The following is a 23452-nucleotide window of genomic DNA, read 5'->3' on the forward strand; positions in this document are numbered from 1 at the left end:
CTCTCCACTCCATCTCTTCCCTTGTCTTCTCCAGCCTGTCTGATAGATAAAGTGCTTCCATTCTGTTATTGAGAGATAAATTGCCATGAATCCAGATGAGACGGATCCGGTTCTCTCCCTCTCTGTAATTGCTGCTTACTGCGTTTGCATTGTGTCGGTTTGAATGAGCTGTGATTGCAGGATCACATGATACGACTGTTTCAGCGACTGAACGTGACCGCAGCTGAACAAGGGCCCAAATGAGACCAGAACCGGGGGGGAAACTGTCCTCGGAGTCGGACCGCTGTTAGAAAAACAAGAAGGAAGTTCGGATTGAGCACGTCAGCTGCTGTGACGTTGCTGCTGCTGCTGCTGCTTCTTTTTTCTCTCGCTTTGTCTTTCTCTAACTTTTGTTTAGTAACCCTGCCTCTCTCTCCCTCGTCTTCTCTCTCTCTCAGGTCGGGGAAGACGTGCCGGATGCCAGGAAGTGTGCCTGTGCCAGCCACGTCGCCACCATCGCCGACTTCTTCCAGGTCAGAACCACCACTAATCCAACAACAAGCACACAAATCATCTGTTATGAGGCTCTAAGACAAAATAAAACTTTATTAATCCCACAGCGGGGAAATTAAATTGTTACAGACAGAAAATAATAAAGGAGAGACATATATATGTACATTATATACAAGAGTATAAGAATGCAGTGCTGCCATATTGAATTGCACATGACTCAGATATGGATAATAAATACAGTGTTTGTTTGATTGCATGGTAAAAAGATGTAGGTTTGTGATGTTGTGTCCTGTAGAAGATCCTCTGAACGCCACTGGATGTTCATCTTGTTTGATATTATGAAGGCAACGCTGTCATAAGTATCAGACTCATGTAATTACATGTGAGACTCCAGCAGGTTGGAAACTTACGACGCGTCTGTTTCATAATCTGCTTTAGTTTTATGTCACATGCAGAATGTTTGAGTATTCGTCTGTTTTCAACCAACTCTCTGTGGAGCAAGAAGCTACAGCAAAGCAAACCTGTAGGAGGATCATAGAGCAGGAACAAGAGTGTGTGTGTGTGTGTGTGTGTGTGTGTGTGTGTGTGTGTTACAGTGCATGACTAATACCATCTCTTTTTAAAGTAATCTCTCTGAGCTGAATGACAATCCTCTCACCTACCAAGTGTGTGTGTGTGCGTGTGTGCGTGTGTGTGTGCGTGTGTGCGTGTGTGTGTGTGTGTGTGCAGGTGTGTCATACACAGCCGCGTATTCACACCTACTCACCTGGCTGAGCATGTATTTTTGGATTGGTAGAGTAGATAAAAAGATCAAGATTAAAGCAAAGGTGAATATTTTTTTATATATGTGTGTGTGTGTGTTCATAACAGCCAAAGTGTGTGTGTGTGTGTGTGTGTGTGTGTGTGTGTGTGTGTGCGTGCGTGTGCTGAAGTGTCATTATTCTAAGTGGCAGTTCTCTCTCCCACACAGCCTCGACTTCATCACACTCACGGTGCTTTCAATGACCCTGTTTGTGATAGGACACACACACACACACATACACACACGCACACACACACACACATTAAGTACAAAAAGCCTTTATGACATGAATAATCTGTAATATGATCAATGATCAGCAAATAATAAATACTGATACAGTACTACAGTGAATTAAACAGTTCAGAACAACAACAGATTTAACGTCTTTTCTTCAGCCATCAGTGGTGGACAGTAACAGAGTACATTTACTCAATACTATGCTTAAGTACAAACTTGAGCTACACACACACACTCACACACACACACACACATACACATACACACACATTCATATTTGATCATAAATAACATAAAATCAAATACGTCTGAGGCCTGATGTCGATCTAAGAAGTCAAGCTGATTCCTTCATGTGGTGTCTCTCTCTCTCACTCTGTCTCTCTCTCTCTCTCTCTGTCTTTCTGTCTCTCTCTCTCTCACTCTGTCTCTCTCTCTCTGTCTTTCTGTCTCTCTTTCTCACTCTGTCTCTCTCTCTCTCTCTCTCTCTCTGTCTTTCTGTCTCTCTCTCTCACTCTGTCTCTCTCTCTCTCTCTCTCTTACTCTGTCTCTCTCTCTGTCTGTCTTTCTGTCTCTCTCTCTCTCTCGCTGTCTCTCTCTCCAGGGGGTGGAGGTTATCGTCAACGCCAGCAGTCTGGATGACATCGACCCGTCAGCCATCGGGCAGCGGCTGACCAATGGGACGGCAGTGGTGGCGAGTCCGGTCCTGAGCCGCCTGAGAACCCGGGACGAAGAACATGGAGACGTGGTACGAAGAGAGAGAGAGAGAGGGTGTTTTGTTTAATATCAAGCAGAACACTGACACAGCTTTTAAGACTGCAACAGTAAATCAAATGGAAAGAAGTTGCACATCATTTTACACACAGTTAACGAAAATCCAGCCCAACATGTTTAGTGTCTTTGGACAAATATCTAACTCATGGAGGAGAACTTAATATCTATGTAACACCTGCAGCATGTGAGAGCTTCAGTGTCTTTAGAAGACAGAGGCGATAAAAGTAATTTATACACAGAAAGACAGACACAGACACATGTTGATATTAACACACACTGACACGCAGCCTCTCTCTCTCTCTCTTTGTCTGTCTTTATGTCTCTCTCCCCTCTTCCTCCCCTGCTGCAGGGCACGGTGTACGAGAAGACCAATGCAGAGGTGGAGATGAAGAAAATCAATAGAGAGGAGTTTTGGGAGCAGGCCAAGGTAGGTGTGGAGCAGAGAAGAAAGGAGGGAGTGAGTGGAGGAAAATTAAGATGGATGAACAAAGGAAAACATGGAGGGAAGGAAAGAGAACAGCTGAATCCTCCATCACTAGTCCAAAAAAGCAAAGTTGAAGGAAAAGCGTGATTTCTGATGGATTTTTACAACATTAATTTTCTCCTTTGAATGAGACTGATTCACCTGGAGGATTGTTTCCAACTTATTTGATCATCTGACTGCTTTTTTGGACACATCAGGCTTCTTTTCAGTGATGGCGTTGCATCACCACATCTCAGCATCTCTTGTTTTTACTGACATGAATGAGTGAAGCAAAAGCGCACAAATTAGACACAAGTTTTCTGAAGACAAATTTAAAATATAAATAAGAGTGCATTTTGGGAAATATACTTGCTGTCTTCCCAGACTTAGATGAGAAGATTGACACCACTCTAGTGTCTGTTTCTTAAAGCCAAAGCCAGCAGCTGGTTAGCTTAGCTTAGCACAAAGACTGTAAACGGGGGGAAACAGGTAGCCTGTCCAAAGATAAGATACAGCTCACTGACTAACATCTTGTTTGTATAAAAAAGTGTAAAAACAGCACGTTGTGGTGTTACAGGGTTATGTGATGGACTGTTTCTTGGCTCTGAGCAGTTGCCAGGCAACCAGCAGAGACTCCACAAAGTTAGTTCTCCAGGCTAAGAAATAGTCCGGTATGTAAGTCTTGTAGCAAAGCAATGTGCCGTTTTTACTTGTTTTTGTACGAATTACACAAAAAAGATATATCGTGATAATCAATGAGCTGGTAGGTGTATTTTGCTACCTTTGGACGGAACCAGGCTAACTGTTTCCCTCTGTTTCCAGTCTTTGTGCTAAGCTAAGCTAACCTGCAGCTGGCTGTAACCACACAGACATGAAAGTGGCCTCTTCTCAAGTAAAAAGTAAATAAGCATCTTTACCAAAATGTCAAACTTTTCCGCTTAACCTGATTAGTGTTGAGTGAGTACAGTTAATGTGAATCCCAGTTGTGTTTGGAGTCGAGTGAAAGTGAGGAACAAAGTCAAACGTCTGCGTCCTGCAGCTGCGTTCCTTCCGGCGCTTTCAAACAAAATGCAAAATGACAGCATGCTTCGTGGAGCTGCAGGGTGTTCACTGGATCTGCCCTTCACAACTTCAGAGACTCTGAAGCTGTAGATATCAGGCTGAACCGCAAGATTCAGCATGAGAACAACTTCATCAGACAGATAATTAATCAAGCATTCACCATTTATCAAGCGAAAATGAAGAAAATGATTATTCTCTCATTCCATCTTCATGAATTTGCTGCTTTTCTCTGTTTTAAGTAAGCTGAGTATGTTTGGGTGTGAAGACATCACCTTGGACATTTCAGCTGATTTATGTCTCGCTTTTTCTGCGTTTCGTCTCTCCAGCGCGAGGAGGAGCTCAGGAAGGAGGAGGAAAAGAAAAAGGCGGCAGAGGAGCGGCAGCGCTACGAGGAGGAGCGAATGGAGCTGGAGAGGAAAGAGCAGGAGAACCGAGAGAAGAGGTACCGCGAGAGGGAGCAGCAGATCGAGGAGCACAGGTGAGGAGCAGATACACAAACAGGCAAAATCAAACCGATGAATAAAGAAATCTAAGTCTGGAATGACAGCTGCAGAGGTTTCTTCTACAAAAACTGCTAACAGGCAGATCGCTGGTAAATGATAATGTAAATCTGTGAGTCTCAGATGCTCATGCATGAGGCGCAGGTGTGTTTTGATTAGTCAAAAGTGTCAAAATAGTAAATTATCTCATGTTGCATGTTAGTGAAACAGGCCCTTCACTGTTGAACTAACCTGGACCATCATAAAAGAGCATCGTTAGGAGCTCCAGATCCTGCAGGAGGAACCAAAAACTCCATGTTTTACTGAAGTTTTTATTGCGTTTTTGCTTTTATCGTGAACACTAGCGTTCTTTGCTGAGTGACATTTGATGTAAAATGAGTATTAATGTTTAAATCACAGCTTATAGGTATTTGCATATGAAAGTTTAGTTCGAAGCAGCATGGACTGCTGACGCTCAGAAGCTCTTCATCATTGCGTTGGGGAAAACATAGAAATTTAAGAGAACAGTCAGGTATGTTTCCAGGTTTCAGGAGTGTAAAGTATCATCTGACACGTGTGTTTATGTGTGTGAGAACAGGAGGAAGCTGCAGGAGGAGGAAGAGGCCAGAGAGAGGTTGCGGAACCAGATCAGCATCGTAAGTTTCAGTTTGTGATCTCAATACATACAACTGATATTAAAGAGAGTAAGGTAAGGGCTAGATATGTTAGTCATTGCACTGAAACATGCAGTTTTCAAAACAATTTAAGTACAATTGAGACATCAGTGTTCATCCTGTTCCTCTTCTATCACATATCTTCATTCATAGCCACAGCTTATTTACAACACCCGTCCCTTAGTGCACTTTCTAAGTGACTGCAGAGGAAGTGAAACACATCACTCCTGGAGACTCACTTCTTTGTGTTAGAAATGTTGTCCAGGTGTCTTTTCTGCTCCCTCTGCCCATCAAAACCATCACTTCCCTTTCCCAAACGACCATGAAGGCGTCGTTTGCACGCCTCTGGTTTTGGTGCCGGAGTCACGCTGCGACACAAAAATGAAATCAATTTGTGAGACAGTGGGGTTTGTTTTTGAAGAGAGTGATTATACACTGTGTGTGCCTCATAGAAGTTCAAAGTCTGGCAGTGACAGTTTATTCAGTGTATGTGTGTGTGTGTGTGTGTGATTTATTTTCACAAGCACACATAAAACTATGAGAACATCCTGTTATCAGCTGCCTGCTGCGTCGTAGCACAGCTGTGATGCTTCAGATAATCTGCTGAACATCTTACACTCCGTCCGGGTGCTGAGTCCATACACAGCAGCTATGTTGCATCGTTCGTTAATGATGGAGGTGGGAAGAAACAACTGAGCTGCTTCTCCAAATAACAAAACCCAGAGGACCCGTGATCCTGCAACCACCCAGACAGCAGAGTCTCTAACTGATATTAAACACCTTTATACCTCTTTGTCTGCTACATGGAACTGTTTGTCATTCATATGCAGCTGTCTTAGAAGTTCTTTTAACACAGTATCTGCAGCTCTGATCTTAGTAAGCATTACATTTAAGGCTTTAGAAGCTTTAGGCCTTCACAAAAGTCTATTTCTCTGGTCGTCTGTAGGCAGTAATGTGAGTTAAAAAATGCAGGAGGGAGATGTTGCACACTGAACTGAGGGTGGATTGTGCTGCTGGAGGCTGTTTAACCCTGAGAGTTTGACTGAAACTCTGTAAATGTCACTGCTGCAGCTGCATTGTCTCGTAAAGCCCGAGTGAAGAGTTTAGCAAAAACTTTCAATGAACAAATGTTTTCACATTTTCAAATGATTAATCCACCCATTCATCCAGGTCGTTTCAAGTAATTATGTCATTAGAAATCGTTGTCAAACACTGCTGGGTAGTATTGAAAGAATGTAATATAATAATAGTTTCCAGCTTTTATACTTTGGCTGGTACGATCGTGGAATGGGTATTAAATTGCTTTCTTTGTGGTACTAAAAATGTCTTAAATGAGTCTAATAACATGCTCTCAGAAAGGCTGAAAGCTAAATGCAGCTTCAACAGATTTATGAATTAATCTTTGGTACATCAAGACTACAGCTGAGACAAACTCTGTCGCCCCTCGCTGGTGGCGTCGTGTGGTCGCTTCCTTTAGAGATTCTGGACTTTTAGTGCATCTTTTCCCCTCATTTACTTTCAAATCCTCAAATGACTATTTTGCAGGAAGTTTGTTTTCACCTGTATTCTTCTCCTCTGCAGGCAGCAGTGCCGAGCATCGAGGACCTCAACTTGGACAAGAAGGAGTCTGAGGTGGAGGTGAGTCATTCAGAGCGAAAAGTCAAGAAAAGAAAAACCTGCAAGCTGCTTCATGTAAAAGTCAGAGAAATTAAATGAAATGGAGTTCAAATAGCTGAAGAACAGCACACAAACATATTTATAAAAAGGGGTTTCAGGAGTGCTGATTGGAAAAAGAAAATACAGTTTGAGGAACTGGAATTTTCCAGTTTTAACCCTGTGAGGCAAAACTGTTTTATTAGATCAATCTGGTCATTAGAGAAAATAAAGAGGGACTCTGAACTGATCAAAGCAGCTGTAAACAAATCCTCACCCCACAGACAGGAACGTACCTGCTGCTGCAGCGCTTTAAGCAGGAACAGATGGATGATGGCTTTGTGTGCACAGCTGAAGGATAAAACCAGGAGGTCCGCTGATATTCACTGCAAACAAGAGCAAAGTTACTCCAGACTCAAGCTTTCGACTCCACTTAAGAAAACATCATCATTTTCATTGTTGTTTATTCACACTTGAGAGAACTTTTAGTCTTATAAAGGATAAAATGACTCTATTTTGAACATGATGTGAGTTTTGAAGTTTCGCATTAGAAAAGTTTAATAGTGGGTGAAATCACCTTTTTTCAGTAAGTTCTGAACATTTTCCAAGACAAGAAGATGAAGAAGAAAAAAAAAAAGCTTAATAAATAATTTTAAAGTTGTGTTTATTTTCTGTTTCTTGTCAACATAATTCAGACTGCTGTTTAGCTTATATTTATCTATGTGTGTGTTTGTGTGTTTCCAGGAAGCGAAGGCCATCATCGCTCAGCGGTCAGGAAACCCGAGAGAGTTTTTCAAGCAGAAGGAGAGAGCCATGACCATCAGCGTGGACACCTCGCCCGTCTCCGTCCACAGGACCGGTAAACTCTCCACAACTCAGCTGACTATCTTCTCAGTTTATTCTCTGTAGAATTAGAAAAACAAGCAAGGCTTTTTTTAAAGACCAGACAACAGCAGGGAGGACTAACTGTGAGTGAACTCGAGGCTGTCATCATTAAGAGCTTTATGCTAAAATGTATGTGGGACCATCAGATAAGCAGAGAGATTAACTCCAGAGCAGGAACGCTGGGTTCATCTTTCCATCCACAGTCTGAAGAAAGCTTTGAAAACAGGACAGGAAACCTTCTAATGGCACAGACACCTCAGCAGAAAACAAACATGAGTTTTTTACTTCTACTCAAAAAGTACAATGATTTTTAAAAGCATATTTCAGGTTCACCCATTCCTGCCTTATTACTGTTGTTTTTTAAGGCGCCGTCACAGAGTTGCACATTTTTACTTTAAAATTCTTGCAGATTAAGTTGTGACGCAAACAAGACTTTGGAAAGAAAACATCTGCCTCCAACAGTTGCAGCTGCTCAAGGTTATTTTTTACTACTTTATATGCAGATAGCTGGTTCAGGCCAGTTGGCAACCACTGGTTTAATATCTCTGAATCGTAGTAGAGTAGAAGTAAAAAGTGGCATTGAGATAGAAATGAGCGGCTGAAGTACCTGAAAATTGCAGTACTTGAGTACATGTCCATTACTCTCCACCTCTGGCCACTGATGTCCAGCTGAAAGTACAGAAAGCCTCAGTTTCCTGTTCTGGTTGAGTGTGATGGAGAGATGATGGAGACTCCAGGAGTGGAGGATGAAGGGAGGCAGTGGGTGGGCGGGGGGGTGAGGCTTCATGAAACTGAATCATTACATGTCAACATGACATTAATCACGTTCAACATCTGCTCAGCTGCTGCTTCCTTGGAACCAGAACTTAAATGTTTCATTTTCAGAGATTTATCATGCATCGCGAAAGGTGTTTGAAAAAGAATTAATGGCCGAGGGGGAAGAGTTCAGGTCTTCTCTCGCTGGAATGAGTCCACAATATGAAACCGCCAGACAATCTCTTCTCTCACTGTCAGACGGCTGCTGTTGAGCCTTGCTGTTTGGTGTGATTTTGACTTTAATTTGCACATTTTGTCGTTGTACGTTGTTCGTCTGCAGCGTTAGTGTTTGTCATAAGCTCGATGGCGAGGGAGTAATTTCCACTGCGGACGGGTGGAACATGTCCCCCCTCATTTATGTGTCCCTCCACTTTTGCAGTTTCATGATGAATTTCTCTCTAAAGTCAAGCAGTGTCCTCAGACTGTCCAGCTGTATAATCCAGATGTGCACTCAGTGAGCTTTATGAGCAGTAGTAAGAGCTATGCATTTCATTTTGTACCCTGGGTTTTGCCTTTCAGGCTCCAGTTGTTCTATATACGTGCTGGAGTTTTAACCTCTACTGTGGACAGTAGATGAAGCTGAGCAAGAAATCACTTCTCTATTATATACAAGCTGCCTTAAGGCAACACATCCACCAAAGAAGTTGAACCAGGCTCATCCTTCACCCGGCAATGCAAAAAAACCCAGTTAATTTAAAAAATAAAACATGCATGAATTGAACGTTAGACAGTAAAGTCCACTGCTCTTTATTGTAAAGATAGAAGTGCACATTGTGATTTTAAAATATTGCTAGTGCATTAACCAGAGATTAAATTTTTTTGCTGGGCTGCTGTTATTTTGTAACATAATTTCGTCAGAAGCAGGAGATTCGTGTCGTACAAACACTTGACATTTATTTCATTTCCAGAGACTCAAAATGATGTTTGCTTTTCTGGGATTCATTACTCAGAAACATGAATTCACTGGTTCAAAGGAACAGGAACGTGAAATTAGACACCTGTGGATAAAAACCAACGAACTCCGTCAGCATTTCATTTCTGCCTAACTGCATGCTCTCAGTCAGTGTGTTTAAAGCCACACTAACCACTTTTCCTTCCCTCTCTTCTTCTTTTTTTTTCCTTTCTTTCTGTCTTTCCTCTCTCCTTGCCTGGGTTTCTTCTGCCACCTCTGCTCTCATTTGTGTTCACCATCCTCATTCCTTCTTATTTCACTCACTTCTTGGTTTATTTATTCGCCCGCTCCTCCTCTCTTTGTCATCTCTGATTCCTCCATTTTGTGGACACTTTCATTTCCTCCTCCACGTGTCTCTTTCTTCTTCATGGGTTTCCACGGGAGTCTCTGCCTTTCCCGCAATCCTCTTTGCTTCTTTTTCCTCTGGGGTTGAACTTCTTGTGTGTTGACTCTGACCTCTCCCTCCTTCCCTCCACTCTCCCTCCCTCTCTTGCTTTTTGTCCGTCTTGTCCCCCCGTCTCGTCCACATCTCTCTGTCCTGCTGCGTCGCCTCGTGTCTTTTGTTACATGTTTGTGTTTGTGTGTTTGAATCTCCGTGTTCGGCTGTGTGTGGCTGTGTGTCGCCCCCGACCGCCAGGCCGCTTGGACAGCCCATTCTTGAGGCAGCAGCACAGTCCCAGCAGCCCCAGTCCGACCCCCCCACCGCGGGGCGCGTCGCCCCTCCGCACCCCGCCACACGCACGGACGCAGCCCGCCGCTGCAGCCGGTAGGTACAGCACATAACCAATGAACAGCAGAGGAAGAAGGCCGATGGACACCAGCAGCTTGGTCGAACATCTCTCGCCAGGCACAGACCCCCCGCTCCACAAATATGCTGAAGTAGCAAAGATGTAGTGACAGTAATGGAGGGAGAAGCTGCATGTGAATTCAAAATGTGAGCAATTAAGACAAGGAGTACATTTACATGCACACTGATTTCCCAATTTTGAGTCTTATTCTGGTTTTGATCATGTTCTGGACTCCATGTTGACATGAAATATAAGTAATCTTGTTATTATTATTCTTGTAAACATGATTCTATTAATATCTGATGAATAATAATCTCATGAAAGAATCATAACAAGACTGCAGTTAAAAAGGTTTGATGAATCAACATTCAGACGATCAAACCTCAGAGAAAAAAGTAAGAGAGGTTTAGAATAATGTTCTTTTTTGAGGCCCGTTCTTTATCAAAACCAGAATAAGGTCTAATACAGATTTACAAAACCAGGATAAATGTTTACATTCACAAACACAACCAGAAAAAGGCAAAATCGGATCGCATCAGGATACTAGAGTCCAGATAAACCTCCACAGAAAGTCTGTAAACTTTTCACTTTGAATTTAGGACATGAAAGTTACAATTAAACTGCATTTCGGTTAATCAGGAATCAGTGTGACATGTATTTCCACCTCTAACAGAGACTAGCTGCTAGCTCAGATCAGATCAGACTCTATCATTTACACTAAATTTTGTTTTCCAGTATAAAATTTAACCAAACAAAACGTCAAAAATTTACATGAGTGATTAGGTTTTTCAGCCCACATGCATTTTTTAGCATGTCAGTTTTAGTACTTCATTTCATAATCCACTCCACTGAGCACATACACGCTTTGACAAGCCACACATCTGCGCACCAACCCTCAAAATCACCTTCTCCTGCCAGGTTTACCCCCCGAACCCTGCCCTCCGTTCCCGACAGCTTTCATCTCCCCCCGACTTCTTTACAATCTAAAGAAACTGATTCTCATTTTAAAATTCTCATAAAAAGACTCAAACCAACACTGAACGTTTCTACTAACAAGTGTTATGTGTGTATCAAAGCCCGATGCCTCTGAGCTCCATGGTCAGTGGCGTGCACAGAGGGGGCCCAATTGTTGAAAAACGCGTGCTAAAGTGCCCTCTTGGACACCAAAACGCGTGCTAAAGTGAAGTCCTTTTCGCCCCTGCCCTTCAAAAAGTCTGTGCACGCCACTGTCCATGATTGTCCAAAACTATGAACATGATAAACATGACTAAACATGTTCCTTCATTACCATGAACACACACACTGTAGTTGATTTTGGCTCAGGCCCACAGACACACACACCGTCCCGTGCCCCAAATACTCACGAGAGCACCAAATGTGAATAACTCCGCCACTGAAAATAGTTCCCAACAAATGCACTATTTCCTCCTGACAGGCGGACTGACTTGTTGTTGGTTTTGGTCTTCTCATGGGATTGATTGGCGATTGATTTAGCATTTAGCAGTAGCTTTCATCTTCATCAAACTTAAATGTCGAGTCAGAAAAGACAACTAAACACTGGCCTATGTTGTGTGTGAGCAAAAAGACCTTTCCATGTAGTTCTAGCATGGATGCTAGCTATCGTTTGAGCTTGTGCACTTGCAACTTTCCCATTGGGCTAGCAGGCTAACACCAACGCTTCACTAACTGCTAACAGACAATAAAATATCCTTTTATGGCTGTAAACCAGAAAGCTGTTTGTCGGTTTGTGTGATAGATGTCGAGTCTGTCGTCCCCTCAGTCTCCATCCTTTAGATGTCGTCCAGTCAGCTGCTGATGTTAAATTATTTTTGTGAATGTTTGTGGGGTTTTTTTTTCGGATGTTTTATGGTTTGAATTAGCGTCTAGGTGACTTCTCTCAGGGATAACGAGGCTGTTGCTTTAACTGCCGAATCTCACTGGTTTTCTTTCACCTCCCTCTTCTTCTCTCGCCTCTGATCCTGGACGACATCGCCTCCTTGCACACAAACATTCAAACACACACTCCTCCTGCTGCTTTAATCCTGACGGACTGACCAACCTGTGAGTGTCTGTGTGTGAATGTGTGTGTGTGACGTTGTCGAGCCGTCCGTCAGTCGCCACCGCTGTCTGTCGGGCTTTGACTGAATGTGGATCGAGGATTGAGCTCAGTTGATCTAGTTGTTGTTCTGTTAAAGACCATTCTGGTGATTGTAGATGTTTTCGATATAGACTGTATGATCAGTGGACGTAGCTTTCACGTCTCAAGTGCCTTAAACCTGCATTCTTTCTAATGGCCAGCAGGGGGCGACTCTCCTGGATACAAAAAGAAGTCTGATTTTATGTAAGCTTATGAGAAAATACTGAGTTTATGGTCTCAACCTCTGCTTTCAAGTCTGCTTCAATGCAGCATAATGTCCATTTTGTAAATTATGGTCCCATTTAGAGTAAAATAGACAACAAAGCAGGGTATGTTTTTGGGCGTGGCTACCTTGTGATTGACAAGATGCTGCCATGGTAGCCTGGCAACTGACGTAGAGGCGTAGCAATCCTCCCCAGCTCCATCCTCTCGTCAAAATGTGGTCACTTCTGGCTCCAAAAAGCCAAGAAATGCCAGACTCGAGGCCTGAAAACACAGTGGCTACGTCCACCTCCTTTATACAGTCTATGGTTTTAACCCATTAAAAACAAGGATCAAACACCTGACATCACTGCAGACCAACCTCTAGAGCACGTTATGTTTTTTAGCTAGACTCACCTTCCTTCAAGAAGCATTCTCCAGGACTTTACAAATCAGCCGGCAGACAATCAAAAAGCGCTTGTTTTTTTTTGCATTGAAATATTTGCTGTTTTTCAAACTGTTTTTCTCACAACTGCAGAACCAACGAAAACTGTGAACTTTAACAAAACATCAAGCAGACTAAATGATTAAATGTTCATTTGTTTCAAAAAAAGGTATCTGTGATATCTGTCCGTGCATATAGATTTGGTTTATTTGTCCAGGTTTTGAGATATCTTTCTCTGAGATTTCTGCCTGCACACTAATACAGTGGAGATGAATTATGGATTTTTCACAACCTTTAAAATGACAGATCACTTTATTGTGGATTGTCCAGAGTAACGGGGTCAGTTCCATGTCAGTTCAATCAATGCTGGGAGCAGCTCAAGCAAAAATCCGTTCATCGCCATTGTGACCAAGCACTGATGCAGAAATCTCAGAGGCAAATACCTCAAAACCTGGACAAAAATAAAATGAAATAAAATAAAAACACTATCTGCATGGCACTGGCGTAGAAAATGTTGTTTTGGGTGAATCAAGACTTCAAAAACAAGATTCTTTGGAAAGTGGTCAGCAATAATGTAGTGACTGGGCGAAATCATTCAGACCACCTTTATTGGCTGCAGTGGGTGTTATTGCATGTCTGTAGCTGCAGTAATGGCAGATATTATGCTGGGTGGGCAAAGAACCAGTTCATCCCTTTCTTGAGTGACAGCTGACAACAAAGACAGTCCTCTCTAAATTCAGTCCTTTAATATAAAAGCTTATTGACAATTTTCTAAACTGATTTCCATCATCAGTTTCTGACCCCCCAGGTGAATTGGAGAACCCACCCATGCACGACCCCGCTGAGCTGGATGTGATTTGTCATTTTAACAGCCATTTGTTTCCAGTCAAAGTGACTCTGTCGTTCTTCATCTGTGCTTTATTGTGTCCGTGTCCTCTGGGACGTCTCAGAACAGGACGTCTGACTTCAGCAAGCATGAAATCATCCAACATCTGAGAGACAGTGACGCTTTCGTGGTGGAAGTGATTCTCATGACCGTGACTGACGCTGTGTTGGTGTTTGTCATAACGGGTTGTATTCCTGGATGTGGCGTCAGCATTGTGAATGTGACTCACCCACAATGTGATCGAACACATTGCTGGCTGAGAAATGAATGTTGAATCCGATGATTGTTTCATGGCTTACTGGATTATATTGATGGTGTCTTGGTTTTAGTGACAACTTGCATGAGATCCTTGTTGGAATATTCCACTCTACTATTAACCAGATCTGATTTGCTTCAGCTCTCCTGGCCGCTACTTCTTTTGTCAATCCGGCATGTCCAATGTGTGCTATAGTGTCACATGACAGTTCAGTGTCTAGCACTGCAGTTCAGAGACAGGGTTGCCAACTCTCACATGTTTGGCATGTGGCGTTCGCTTCCAGGCACTGTCTCGTAATATTCAAACAAACGTCAGTCAAACCAGATTAGATAATGAAACAAAGCCAAGAGTTTACAGCCATGCTAGCGGCTCTGTGAGGCCGTACTCAGACACAGTTATACTTTGTGCTAAATGCTAACATGCTGAAGTAAAATGTCAGCATGTTTACACTTGCAAATTAGCACTAAACACAAATTACAGCTGAGGCTGATGGAAATGTCATTCCTCTTGCAGGTATTTCGTCTTGAACCAAATCATTGGAGAAATGTTTGATTTTAGCCTGATGGTGGCGCTAGATGAAAAGTCAGTGGCTCACCAAAGTCATTCGGATTCATCCACTGGGGAGCAGGAACATCTCAATTAGATATAATATTTCATTCTGGACCAAAGTGACAAATCTTGCAGACTGACATTGCCATCATGACAGCCAAGCTGCTAGTGTGGCTAAAAATAAAGGTATAACGTTCAAATAGTCTGTCTGACACAGCTTGGTGATGTGAGCTGTGAGCGGCGGTTCAGAGGTCTGGACCGTCTCTGTGTGTTTGTTGGTCGTCTGACAGCAGAAGTGATGTGATGGCTGTAATCTTATGCACTGTCATGTTGAAGTAACACAGGATGTGACCGAAGAGGCTAGAAAATCAGACCTCCTATCAGCATTTGAGTCAGGATACATTCGAAGAGGAAAACCCCCTCTTAAGAACAGATTGGCGTCCGTTATTATAGTTGTGACCTTTCAGCTAAGCAGCAACCTTCTGTGTTAGTTCAACACATGTGATTAATAAGTGTAATTCTGTTGTTCTGGGGGGATTTTGGTGAAGACGTTGTGTCTGTACCTTTTCGATGTTGTCCCTATAGGGGACGATGACGATGAAGTGAGCACAGAGCGCAGCGTGGCCGCCGTGTCGCCCATTCCTAAAATAGTCACTACGCCCATCAAAGAGGACTTCAGAGACGAGGAGGAGGACTGCAGAGACGAGTGGGGTGAGAGTGAAAGTGAAATCTGTGTCTTCGCCACATCAGTCAGGGGGAGAGTTAAGATAAAACATTCATTGTTATTAAATCGGCGTTTGCTTGTTTCCTCCATCAGATTCGGTGCCAAAGCAGGAGCAGAAACCGTCGGTCCAGGAGTCGACACCCACCAAGCCTGTGCAGAGCGTCGCCCCGCAGGCCCGCAACTCCGCCAACTTCTCTGTGTGGGAGTCCGGGACAGACAGCCTAGTTGACCTGTGGGACAGCAGCTCCGGCCCTCCTCCCAACCCCACCCAGTCCTCCCAGTCCTCCGATCTGGCGGACCTGATGGGTGACGTCCCCGGCACTGACGTCCCGCCCAGCACCGCCGCCGCCAGCGGCAAGCCTCAGCCCCTCCTCAGCTTCGACGAGATGATGGACGGGACTTTCTGCTCGGGCACCGGCGCCGAGGACGACCCCACCAGTCTGGTGGACGTGACGGCCTCGGACCAGATGACCCTCAGCTACCAGCATGCACTGCAGCATGCATCCGGGGAGAGGCAGGAGCTGGATGACGGACAGCTGCTGATGACCAATGGGGAGATGCTGCTGAAAGAAGGGACTCAGGTCAGACAGGTTAATGCAGCTGCTGTGGATTCAGAAGCAAGTTTCCTCTCTTTTTGTCTGTTAATAGTTGTTTTCTCTCTGAACAGGCGAGTGAGGGCTATTTCAGCCAATCACAGGAGGAAGAATTTGGCCAATCAGAGGAGTCTTCAGCTAAACCTGCACCGGTCTTTTATAACAAGCCACCAGGTGAGATACTTGGGAAGAAAATTGCTGTAAAGTCTTTCATAGTTTACCTCAACACCAGACCTTTTTATTTTGAGCATATCATTCATTATTTATGCCTCTTGTTCAAGTTAATGCAAACTCTGCATTATTAACACTTCCTCCATGTTTGCCTGTGGTCTTGATAAATTCAGTGTAATGCACATTTCCACAGCACTTCTGTATTTCCATCAGTGCCACAGGGTCAAGTCATACTCACCACTCTGCTGCTTTTAAGCACTTATTATTGTGCTATACAATTGCTGCTGCAGGTAACACTAAATTTCCCCAGCTGGGGATTAATAAAGTTTATCTTATCTTATTGTGAAAAATCCACAAGAAGCACTACATTACAGTATATAAGGGTTAAAAATACAGAATTCACTATGAAGGTAATACTCAACAAATCCAAGTTGGGTGTTCAGACTTAAATGTTATGGAGTTACAACATGCAGGTGTTTTATTTTGGAGGGTTTTCAGGTGAAGTGTCACCTTTGGCAGCAACATTGAAGGCTGAGGTTTGTGGTGCTGTTGCACTGTATTGTGTCCACCATTTTTATGAATGTGGGTGGACAAAATAACAGAAATAGTCAAACATATTAGCACACTAGAAATCAATAACGTCTTCTATAGAATAAATGAAGTCAACAAACGTGTGTGTGTGTGTGTTTGCGTGTGCAGAGATTGACATTACGTGCTGGGACACGGACCCCGTGGTCGACGATGACGACGACTAAGCGGCCAATCAGACCCCACCAACGGACCAAGAGGAAGTAGGAAGTGCGCTTCATGAAGAAACAGATTTTTTTTTCTAAAAAACAAAACACAAACAAGCAAAAAAAAAAAAGTAATAATAATAACAAATCTTGCATCGAAACTACTTCTGTATTATCTTTTAGAGGGAAAGAAAACAGTAGCCACCGATAAAAGGGTTTGAGTTATCGTTAAAGCTGGTTTGAAGGCTCAGTTATGGGTTTTTTTCTGTGTGTTTGTTATTTTATTTATTTTTTCTTTTTCTTTTTTTTTTTTTGCTATGCACATGTAATAGCTGGGAGCGGGGGACTTTGTTTGTGTAAATGATTTATTACACATTAACGTAGCGCACTGCTGCATATTAGAGACAATGAAGCCCAGTGTGTGGCAGGCAGCCGACACATCTAGTCTGTAGTGCTTTAATAACACCCTATAAACTAATCATTACAGCTGCCATGTATATCTTCACTCTCTGTCTCTTTTCTTACCTCTCTCTCTCCTCCCTCCTTCCGCCTTCCTCCCAAAATATTCACCTCTGCAAGTCAGTTAATCTTGTCTTTAGCCCTCACTTTATTGGAAAAAGGTGAAATATTCTATTTATTCCGGTGTATCTGAACATCTTTCACAAACAGCTGATGGGACTCTGTGGAAATCAAATCTAATCTCAACATGAATTTCCTGACACAAGTCAAATTTTGGCTCCTTTTTGACCTTTTTCACTCCTTTTGTATGATTTTAAGACTGAATTCAAGATTAAATGGCTTGTAAATCTGGTTGCTTTTTTCACTGCGCTTTTATTTCTTCTTCTTGCCTCCTCGTGGATGAACTGCAGCTCCTCAATCAGCCCTCCCCTCTGCTTCCATAAGATTCATCATTTTTACCCGACTTATATATTTACACGAGCAAAAAAAAAACATTTTTTTGCATCTAATCTAGATGAATATACTGTAGATATTTTTCCAAGTGTTAACAGTTTTTTAGGAGAGTTCGGCTTTGTGGTGATGAACATGAAGCCTCCTTCAGCCTGTGCACAGTATAAAACACAATGAATCCTTTGTATGGTTCTTATTCTTCTGAAATTTCTCCAAAGGCTAAAAATGACAAATTCCCACCAGGTCCTTCATTTTTGGACAGCAGCCGGCACAGTTCCTCTTCAGAGTCAGGGAGGTTTAAAAATGCGAATGTTAATGTTTATTTCCGCCAGTTGCTGTCCCAACCGGACAGAAGCTGCAGATGTTTGATCCTGGATGACAGAGGGAAGTTGGAATGAAACCACTGGAAGCAAACTTGGGTCACACAATGCTCGCAAATCTTGTTTTTGTCGTTGTTTTAATCTGCTTGGAGAACCAGATTCATGACTTCTCTGCTGATCTGATCGTTAAAAATGACCGTGTTAACTTTAATTATAGATCCTGAGCTGCACACGGTCTGCAGAGCAGAACTGTAGAAACCTGCGAGGAAGGAAACAGATACAAAGCTCATAACTGTGCGCTCACTGTTAGAAAATAATTGCAAAAGGTTTTGTTTACCAGGCAAGAAACATCTAGCAAAAGGCTGAGTTGCATTATGGGAAATGTAGGATCCAGTGTTTTTGGAGCTCATATGAGGGACCAGTGCACTGACTGAACCACTGTACTTTTAATTTAATACCACTTTATGCTTCTACTCCACTACATCTGACAGCTGTAGTCACTTTTAGATTCAGATTTTACATTCAAAACACATAATCAATTCGTGAGATATGATACATATACGACAAAAGTAAAATACACATGAATGCATCATCCACAATAACCTAAAAACCTAATTATCAACACATGACAGCCATTTTCTTTTTTTACTTTTTGTACTTTAAGTACCACTACAAGTACTACTTCAGTCCTTCTAATAGATTAAGTGGAGTATTTTTTTAAGTGGGGTTTTGCTGTTTTTACTTAAATTACAGGTTTTATACGTTTTTAAGTGCATCTTAAAACTATTATATTCTTCAGTTGTGCAAATGCTTTAATATTGGAAGATTCCTGCTTAATTTGTCTGAAGCTGAATTTGTTTTGATGCAGGTTGATTACAGCAATCAGTAACCTTTAAATCAACATGTGTGACCTTTGACCAAAACTTAGCATATCTCAGCCTCTTCTGCTTTGACCAGAAGCAACTGTTTGAAGGAACGCCACCATCAGAGGGTGACTTTCTCTGTGTTTTTAAGGAGCTCTGTGGTCATTATTTCCATATGCAGTCGACCAGACCTCCAGTATATCCACTGCAGCACCCAAACAGGCTGAAGTCAACAAGTTCTGCAGGGTGGAGGTCTGTTAGAGTGAAATCAAGAGATGCTGATGAGCAGAAGCTGAAGTCTAAGCAGCTGATGCTTGTGCTCAGTCTAGGTATTTTAAAATGCAGTTACAAACATCTGTGCAGGTGTGATGGAGAAGACAGCAGAACAGTTCCAGCATTCTTTCAGGAATATATTTGAAAACCTTCCCGGTTCTCCACGCAGCTCAAAACACCAAAAACGATTCTTTAAAAGTCTCTGACCCACGCCTGCTGCCTGCTTTTGTTCTGTGCCAATGCAAAAAGCACCATATGTGTTTCATTTTTTACTTTTTATTGATGTGATATTTAGTTGCCCTGGAAACTGTAGTGAGAGGCGGGGCGGGCTGAGACGGGAGGTGTGTGTGTGTTTTTAATACCTGTCAAAAAGTGTGCTAGAATTGATTTTCAGGACCTTTTTGGATATTAGCGACGACAGTGTTAGTCTTTTTTTGCTGTAAATTCCTGTAGAAAATAAAAACTCCTAGGCAATAATAACACCTGTGTGTGTGTAGAGCACCTGGATACTGTGTGTGTTCACCCGACAGCAAGAGTTCAGCTTCTCAAACATGTCTGCAGATTATTTGGCTCGTTCGTTCACACACCAGCTGATCCTGGTGTGGGACCCGGTTTGATTTACACCTCCCACATGATCAGGGGGACTCGAAGAGGACGTGCTCACATCCGACATTCAGTTAATCATATTAAATCCTGTAAAATGAGGCTTAATTAGTGAATAAATATGCAACTCTTCATTTTATTTTGCCATTTTTGTCTCATCATTCATAACTGTGTCGCCCTGTGAGGATTTATGTTGTGATCTGCAGATTAATCTTGATATGGAGGTTAAATCTGGACTAAATGTGGTTGAAAAGTGTTGAGATATCAAGATTAAATAGTGTTTCAGCAGCATATGAGTAAATATATTTACAGTGCCTGTATATTTATCTTTAAGCGTTCATTTTATTTTTACTGCAAGTTATTTCTTGTAGCTTTTCCTCCAGGATTTCTCTGACGTTATGACATTTAGTTTGATGGACAAAAAGCTCCATTTTGATCTACAGGAGCACTGCAACAACTCAGCTCGCAAAAACAAGAGAAAAAGGAATAAAATGGGGGAACCATTACTTAAAATAGGTCAACAAAACAGGAAATTTTCACTTTTCACAAGTAGAAATATCTCGTGTCAAAGAACACACAGTTATTTTGGAAAGATGTGCAACCAGAATAAAAACAAGCATGTTTATCTGGATATGAATGAATTCTGACTTCAACAAAGCAGTTGTGTACCTGTCTGATGAGCAAACAGCTTTATAATTCTGGAAATTCAAATGTTCAGTTGCTGAGAACCAGTAACAAGGTCTGATGTCTTATTAAGATAATTAAGGACACAAAAGCTCGAAACAAGTGAAATGTTCTGACATTCAAACTGCTGAGTAAGACATATATCGCCAGATAAAAAACAAGCACATGTTCCCTTGATTCAAGACACTTGGTGCACTTTTGCAGCTGGCTGCAGCTGAGAGTTTGCGGCCTAGATGTCATGTGACGTTTTCGCAGTGAAGCGGGTGGAGCCCTGTGAATGAAATGTAAATGAAAGTGATGAAGTTGCACCTTTAGTGGAGTGTTGGAGATTTTTCCATTGGCTGTTGCTCTTTCAAAATGAAATGATTACATCATTGGGATGATTTTACAGCTTTTCCACTTACTGACTGCCGCTCACACACACACACACACACACACACACACACACACACACACACACACACAGAGAGAGAGAGAGAACAGAATATTCTGCTTTCTGCTGGTCTTGGATACTAAAGACTTCTTGACGATGACAGTTCTCTTTGAAATTAAACATCTGGATTTAGGAGTATTGTTCTTTTAAAACTGACTCATTACACTCTCAGTGTACTCATTATTACACCTGAAGAACAGATATTACTGGGACGACCACAGAACATTGCAGATGAGCATTTAGGCCTTGTTGTAGCACACCTGGACTACACACAATTAGCTAATTATGCAGCGTCTAAAACCAGCTGACTCCACCTGTGATGGTTTCAATGGGTCCTTGAGCTTGAGCTTGAGTTTCTGCTAAGTTTTGACACCTGTGTGAGTGTTTGTGGGCTAAAAGGACCCCGAAACACCGTGAAGACAAACATTAGAAGAAGACATCAACTCCCTTTCAGACATTTCCATAAAAGCTGTATTTTTGGGGAAGAGAAGCGTTGGCCTGCTTTTTTCCTGAATATTCTCGTCAGTACAGTCAGACATCCTCTTTCCACTGACATCTGATGGAGTAACTGGAGTTTAAATCACTGGAAGGTGGAGCAAGGTGCGTTTTTAATTGCTGCTGTAATATAAGTTGATGGCAGTGTGCAGTTCATTGCTTTTAGCTGATGTTAAATGGATTTGGACTTCAGAAACTCCAACAGAAACTTGTTAGATAAAGCTAACAGATACTAATTTTCAGCACCAGTTCAACATGAGCACTGCACAGTCAGAACGAAGCCGTGTGGATCAGAGGTGTAACTCAAACCACTGTGACCTGCACAGAGGCGCTTCTCCATTTTAGAAAATAACATTTCGACAAGCTGAATTTTTCTTGCAGTTCACACCTTCACCACAAGATGACGCCACTGTATTTGCTTTTCACTGCTGGACTACCTCTGCACCATGACTCTCTGAGAGGATGTTTGTTTCCTGTCCTCTTCCCTCTGATGTTTCCCTCTGGTCTCAATAAACAACTGACAGTAAATGTCATATATGAGTCATCTGTAGCCTCTGCAGCACTTTTCCTCCTGCTGATGTTCGGAGTAGATTTCTCGCTGTAATTCTCCCAAACATGACCTCAGACCTCAGGCATTTTTTTCTGTTTTACCTGCCAGAAAGGTAAGCCTTTAAAAAGCCCTTTTTTAGACTGGAGTTTAACCCTGCGTTCATCTGTTTTTCCACCAAGGTCTCATGACAACAACCTTGAGGTCTATTAAATCTGATCATTTTTAATTTGTTACTCATCATTACAACATGATTGACAGGTTCAGGAGCAGCCTGATGCACAGCTGCAGCTCTTCAGATCAGCTTCAAGGTCCCACATTACTCAGGGTTCATGATTATGTGCTTCAAACCTGCCACATTGCGTTTACATGCGAACATCCGGACCCTTATTGGATGAAAGCTGCTCTCATTTAAAGGTAAAGAGCCAAAAAAAAAAAAAAGATATTTTTTATGGCACAAAACAAAATGAATGTTTGCTTAGTTTTTTTGTTATGACAAGAAAATGGTCTTGTTTTAACAGATTTGTCGTGTTATTATGACATTTTATACGTTACTAGTGCATGAATAAATCATTCAGTTTGAACAACAAACTCAAAATGGATATCATATTTGGGGATTTGCAAGATAGTAAAGCTGCTGACTGAAGGTTTTCATGGTCAGAAGCTGCATACTGGCCCACCTGAGGCCAATCAGGATCAGTTCCTGCTGTGATGCACCTGAAACCACCTGCAGAAATTCACATTTAATTTCACATTTTTGAGTTTTCAGGTATTAGTTAAATGTGTCCCACGATTTCATGATATTTCACTTTTTTCCTGGGAGTTCTCACAATAAAATTAGTTTGAACTGTGGATGATTGAGGATTAAAATAAAATTGCATTTATTGTACTTTTCTTTCATACTCGTTAGATTATGTTATGTGTGTGTCAAGAATACTGGATCATCATTGAAGACATGTTTACAATATACAAAATCATCGGAATGAGAGGAGAACGTCTCATCCTTTCCACCTGCGTAAGACGGTCTTTATAGAGCTGACTTGATTTTATTGATGCTGCAGTGGCCAGGAGGGAAAATCCAAAGCAACTGTCCAAAAGTACACGATGGCGCCTCCAAACTCAAGTGTTCCTCCTGTACTGCCAAAAGAAAAATGAAGAAAATGAAGACAGAAAAGCAGAAATGGGAATTCAGGTATGTGCCAAATTTACAAAAGGGGACACATAATTAAGGATTTGTCAGACAGTGTTTGAAGAAGTTCATAAAGTTTTCCCAAACTCGACAACTCTTCTCTCCAGGCAACAAAAGATCAAACTGCAGTCAAACAGTTTTGTAAAATTTTAAAATTTTACAATCATTAAAATTTTACTTCTTTCAGAAAATGTTGTAAATGATGAAATCAGTTGAAACGGTGTGTTCTCAGATATCTGCTGCTTGTCTTGGCAGGTAAAACACACTGAGCCTACACACTATTATTATATATTTTATATACTTTTATCTATATATTTATATACTTTATTGTTCAAAAAGTTTCCAATAACTCAGCAACCTAGAAAA

The 23452-nt window shown here is 42.0% G+C and overlaps 1 protein-coding gene across 2 annotated transcripts in view; it reads left to right on the top strand.

Annotated features, from left to right (window-relative positions):
- Positions 1-17580, top strand: part of dbn1 (drebrin 1) — a 114256-nt gene extending 96676 nt beyond the window's left edge. Inside the window, exons 4-15 of one of the 2 annotated variants that reach the window (XM_041952651.1) lie at positions 438-512; positions 2133-2276; positions 2652-2729; positions 4154-4305; positions 4905-4962; positions 6562-6618; positions 7378-7492; positions 9924-10052; positions 15134-15259; positions 15366-15853; positions 15940-16039; positions 16736-17580. In XM_041952651.1, coding sequence (XP_041808585.1) covers positions 438-512; positions 2133-2276; positions 2652-2729; positions 4154-4305; positions 4905-4962; positions 6562-6618; positions 7378-7492; positions 9924-10052; positions 15134-15259; positions 15366-15853; positions 15940-16039; positions 16736-16791 — 1578 coding nt within the window. In that variant the 3' untranslated portion in view covers positions 16792-17580. The remainder of the gene's footprint in view (positions 1-437; positions 513-2132; positions 2277-2651; positions 2730-4153; positions 4306-4904; positions 4963-6561; positions 6619-7377; positions 7493-9923; positions 10053-15133; positions 15260-15365; positions 15854-15939; positions 16040-16735) is intronic. The other variant, XM_041952652.1, reaches the window with a different exon arrangement.
- Positions 17581-23452: the final 5872 nt, after the last annotated feature.

Source organism: Chelmon rostratus, chromosome 14 (genome assembly GCF_017976325.1).
Source record: "Chelmon rostratus isolate fCheRos1 chromosome 14, fCheRos1.pri, whole genome shotgun sequence".
NCBI lineage: Eukaryota > Metazoa > Chordata > Actinopteri > Chaetodontiformes > Chaetodontidae > Chelmon > Chelmon rostratus.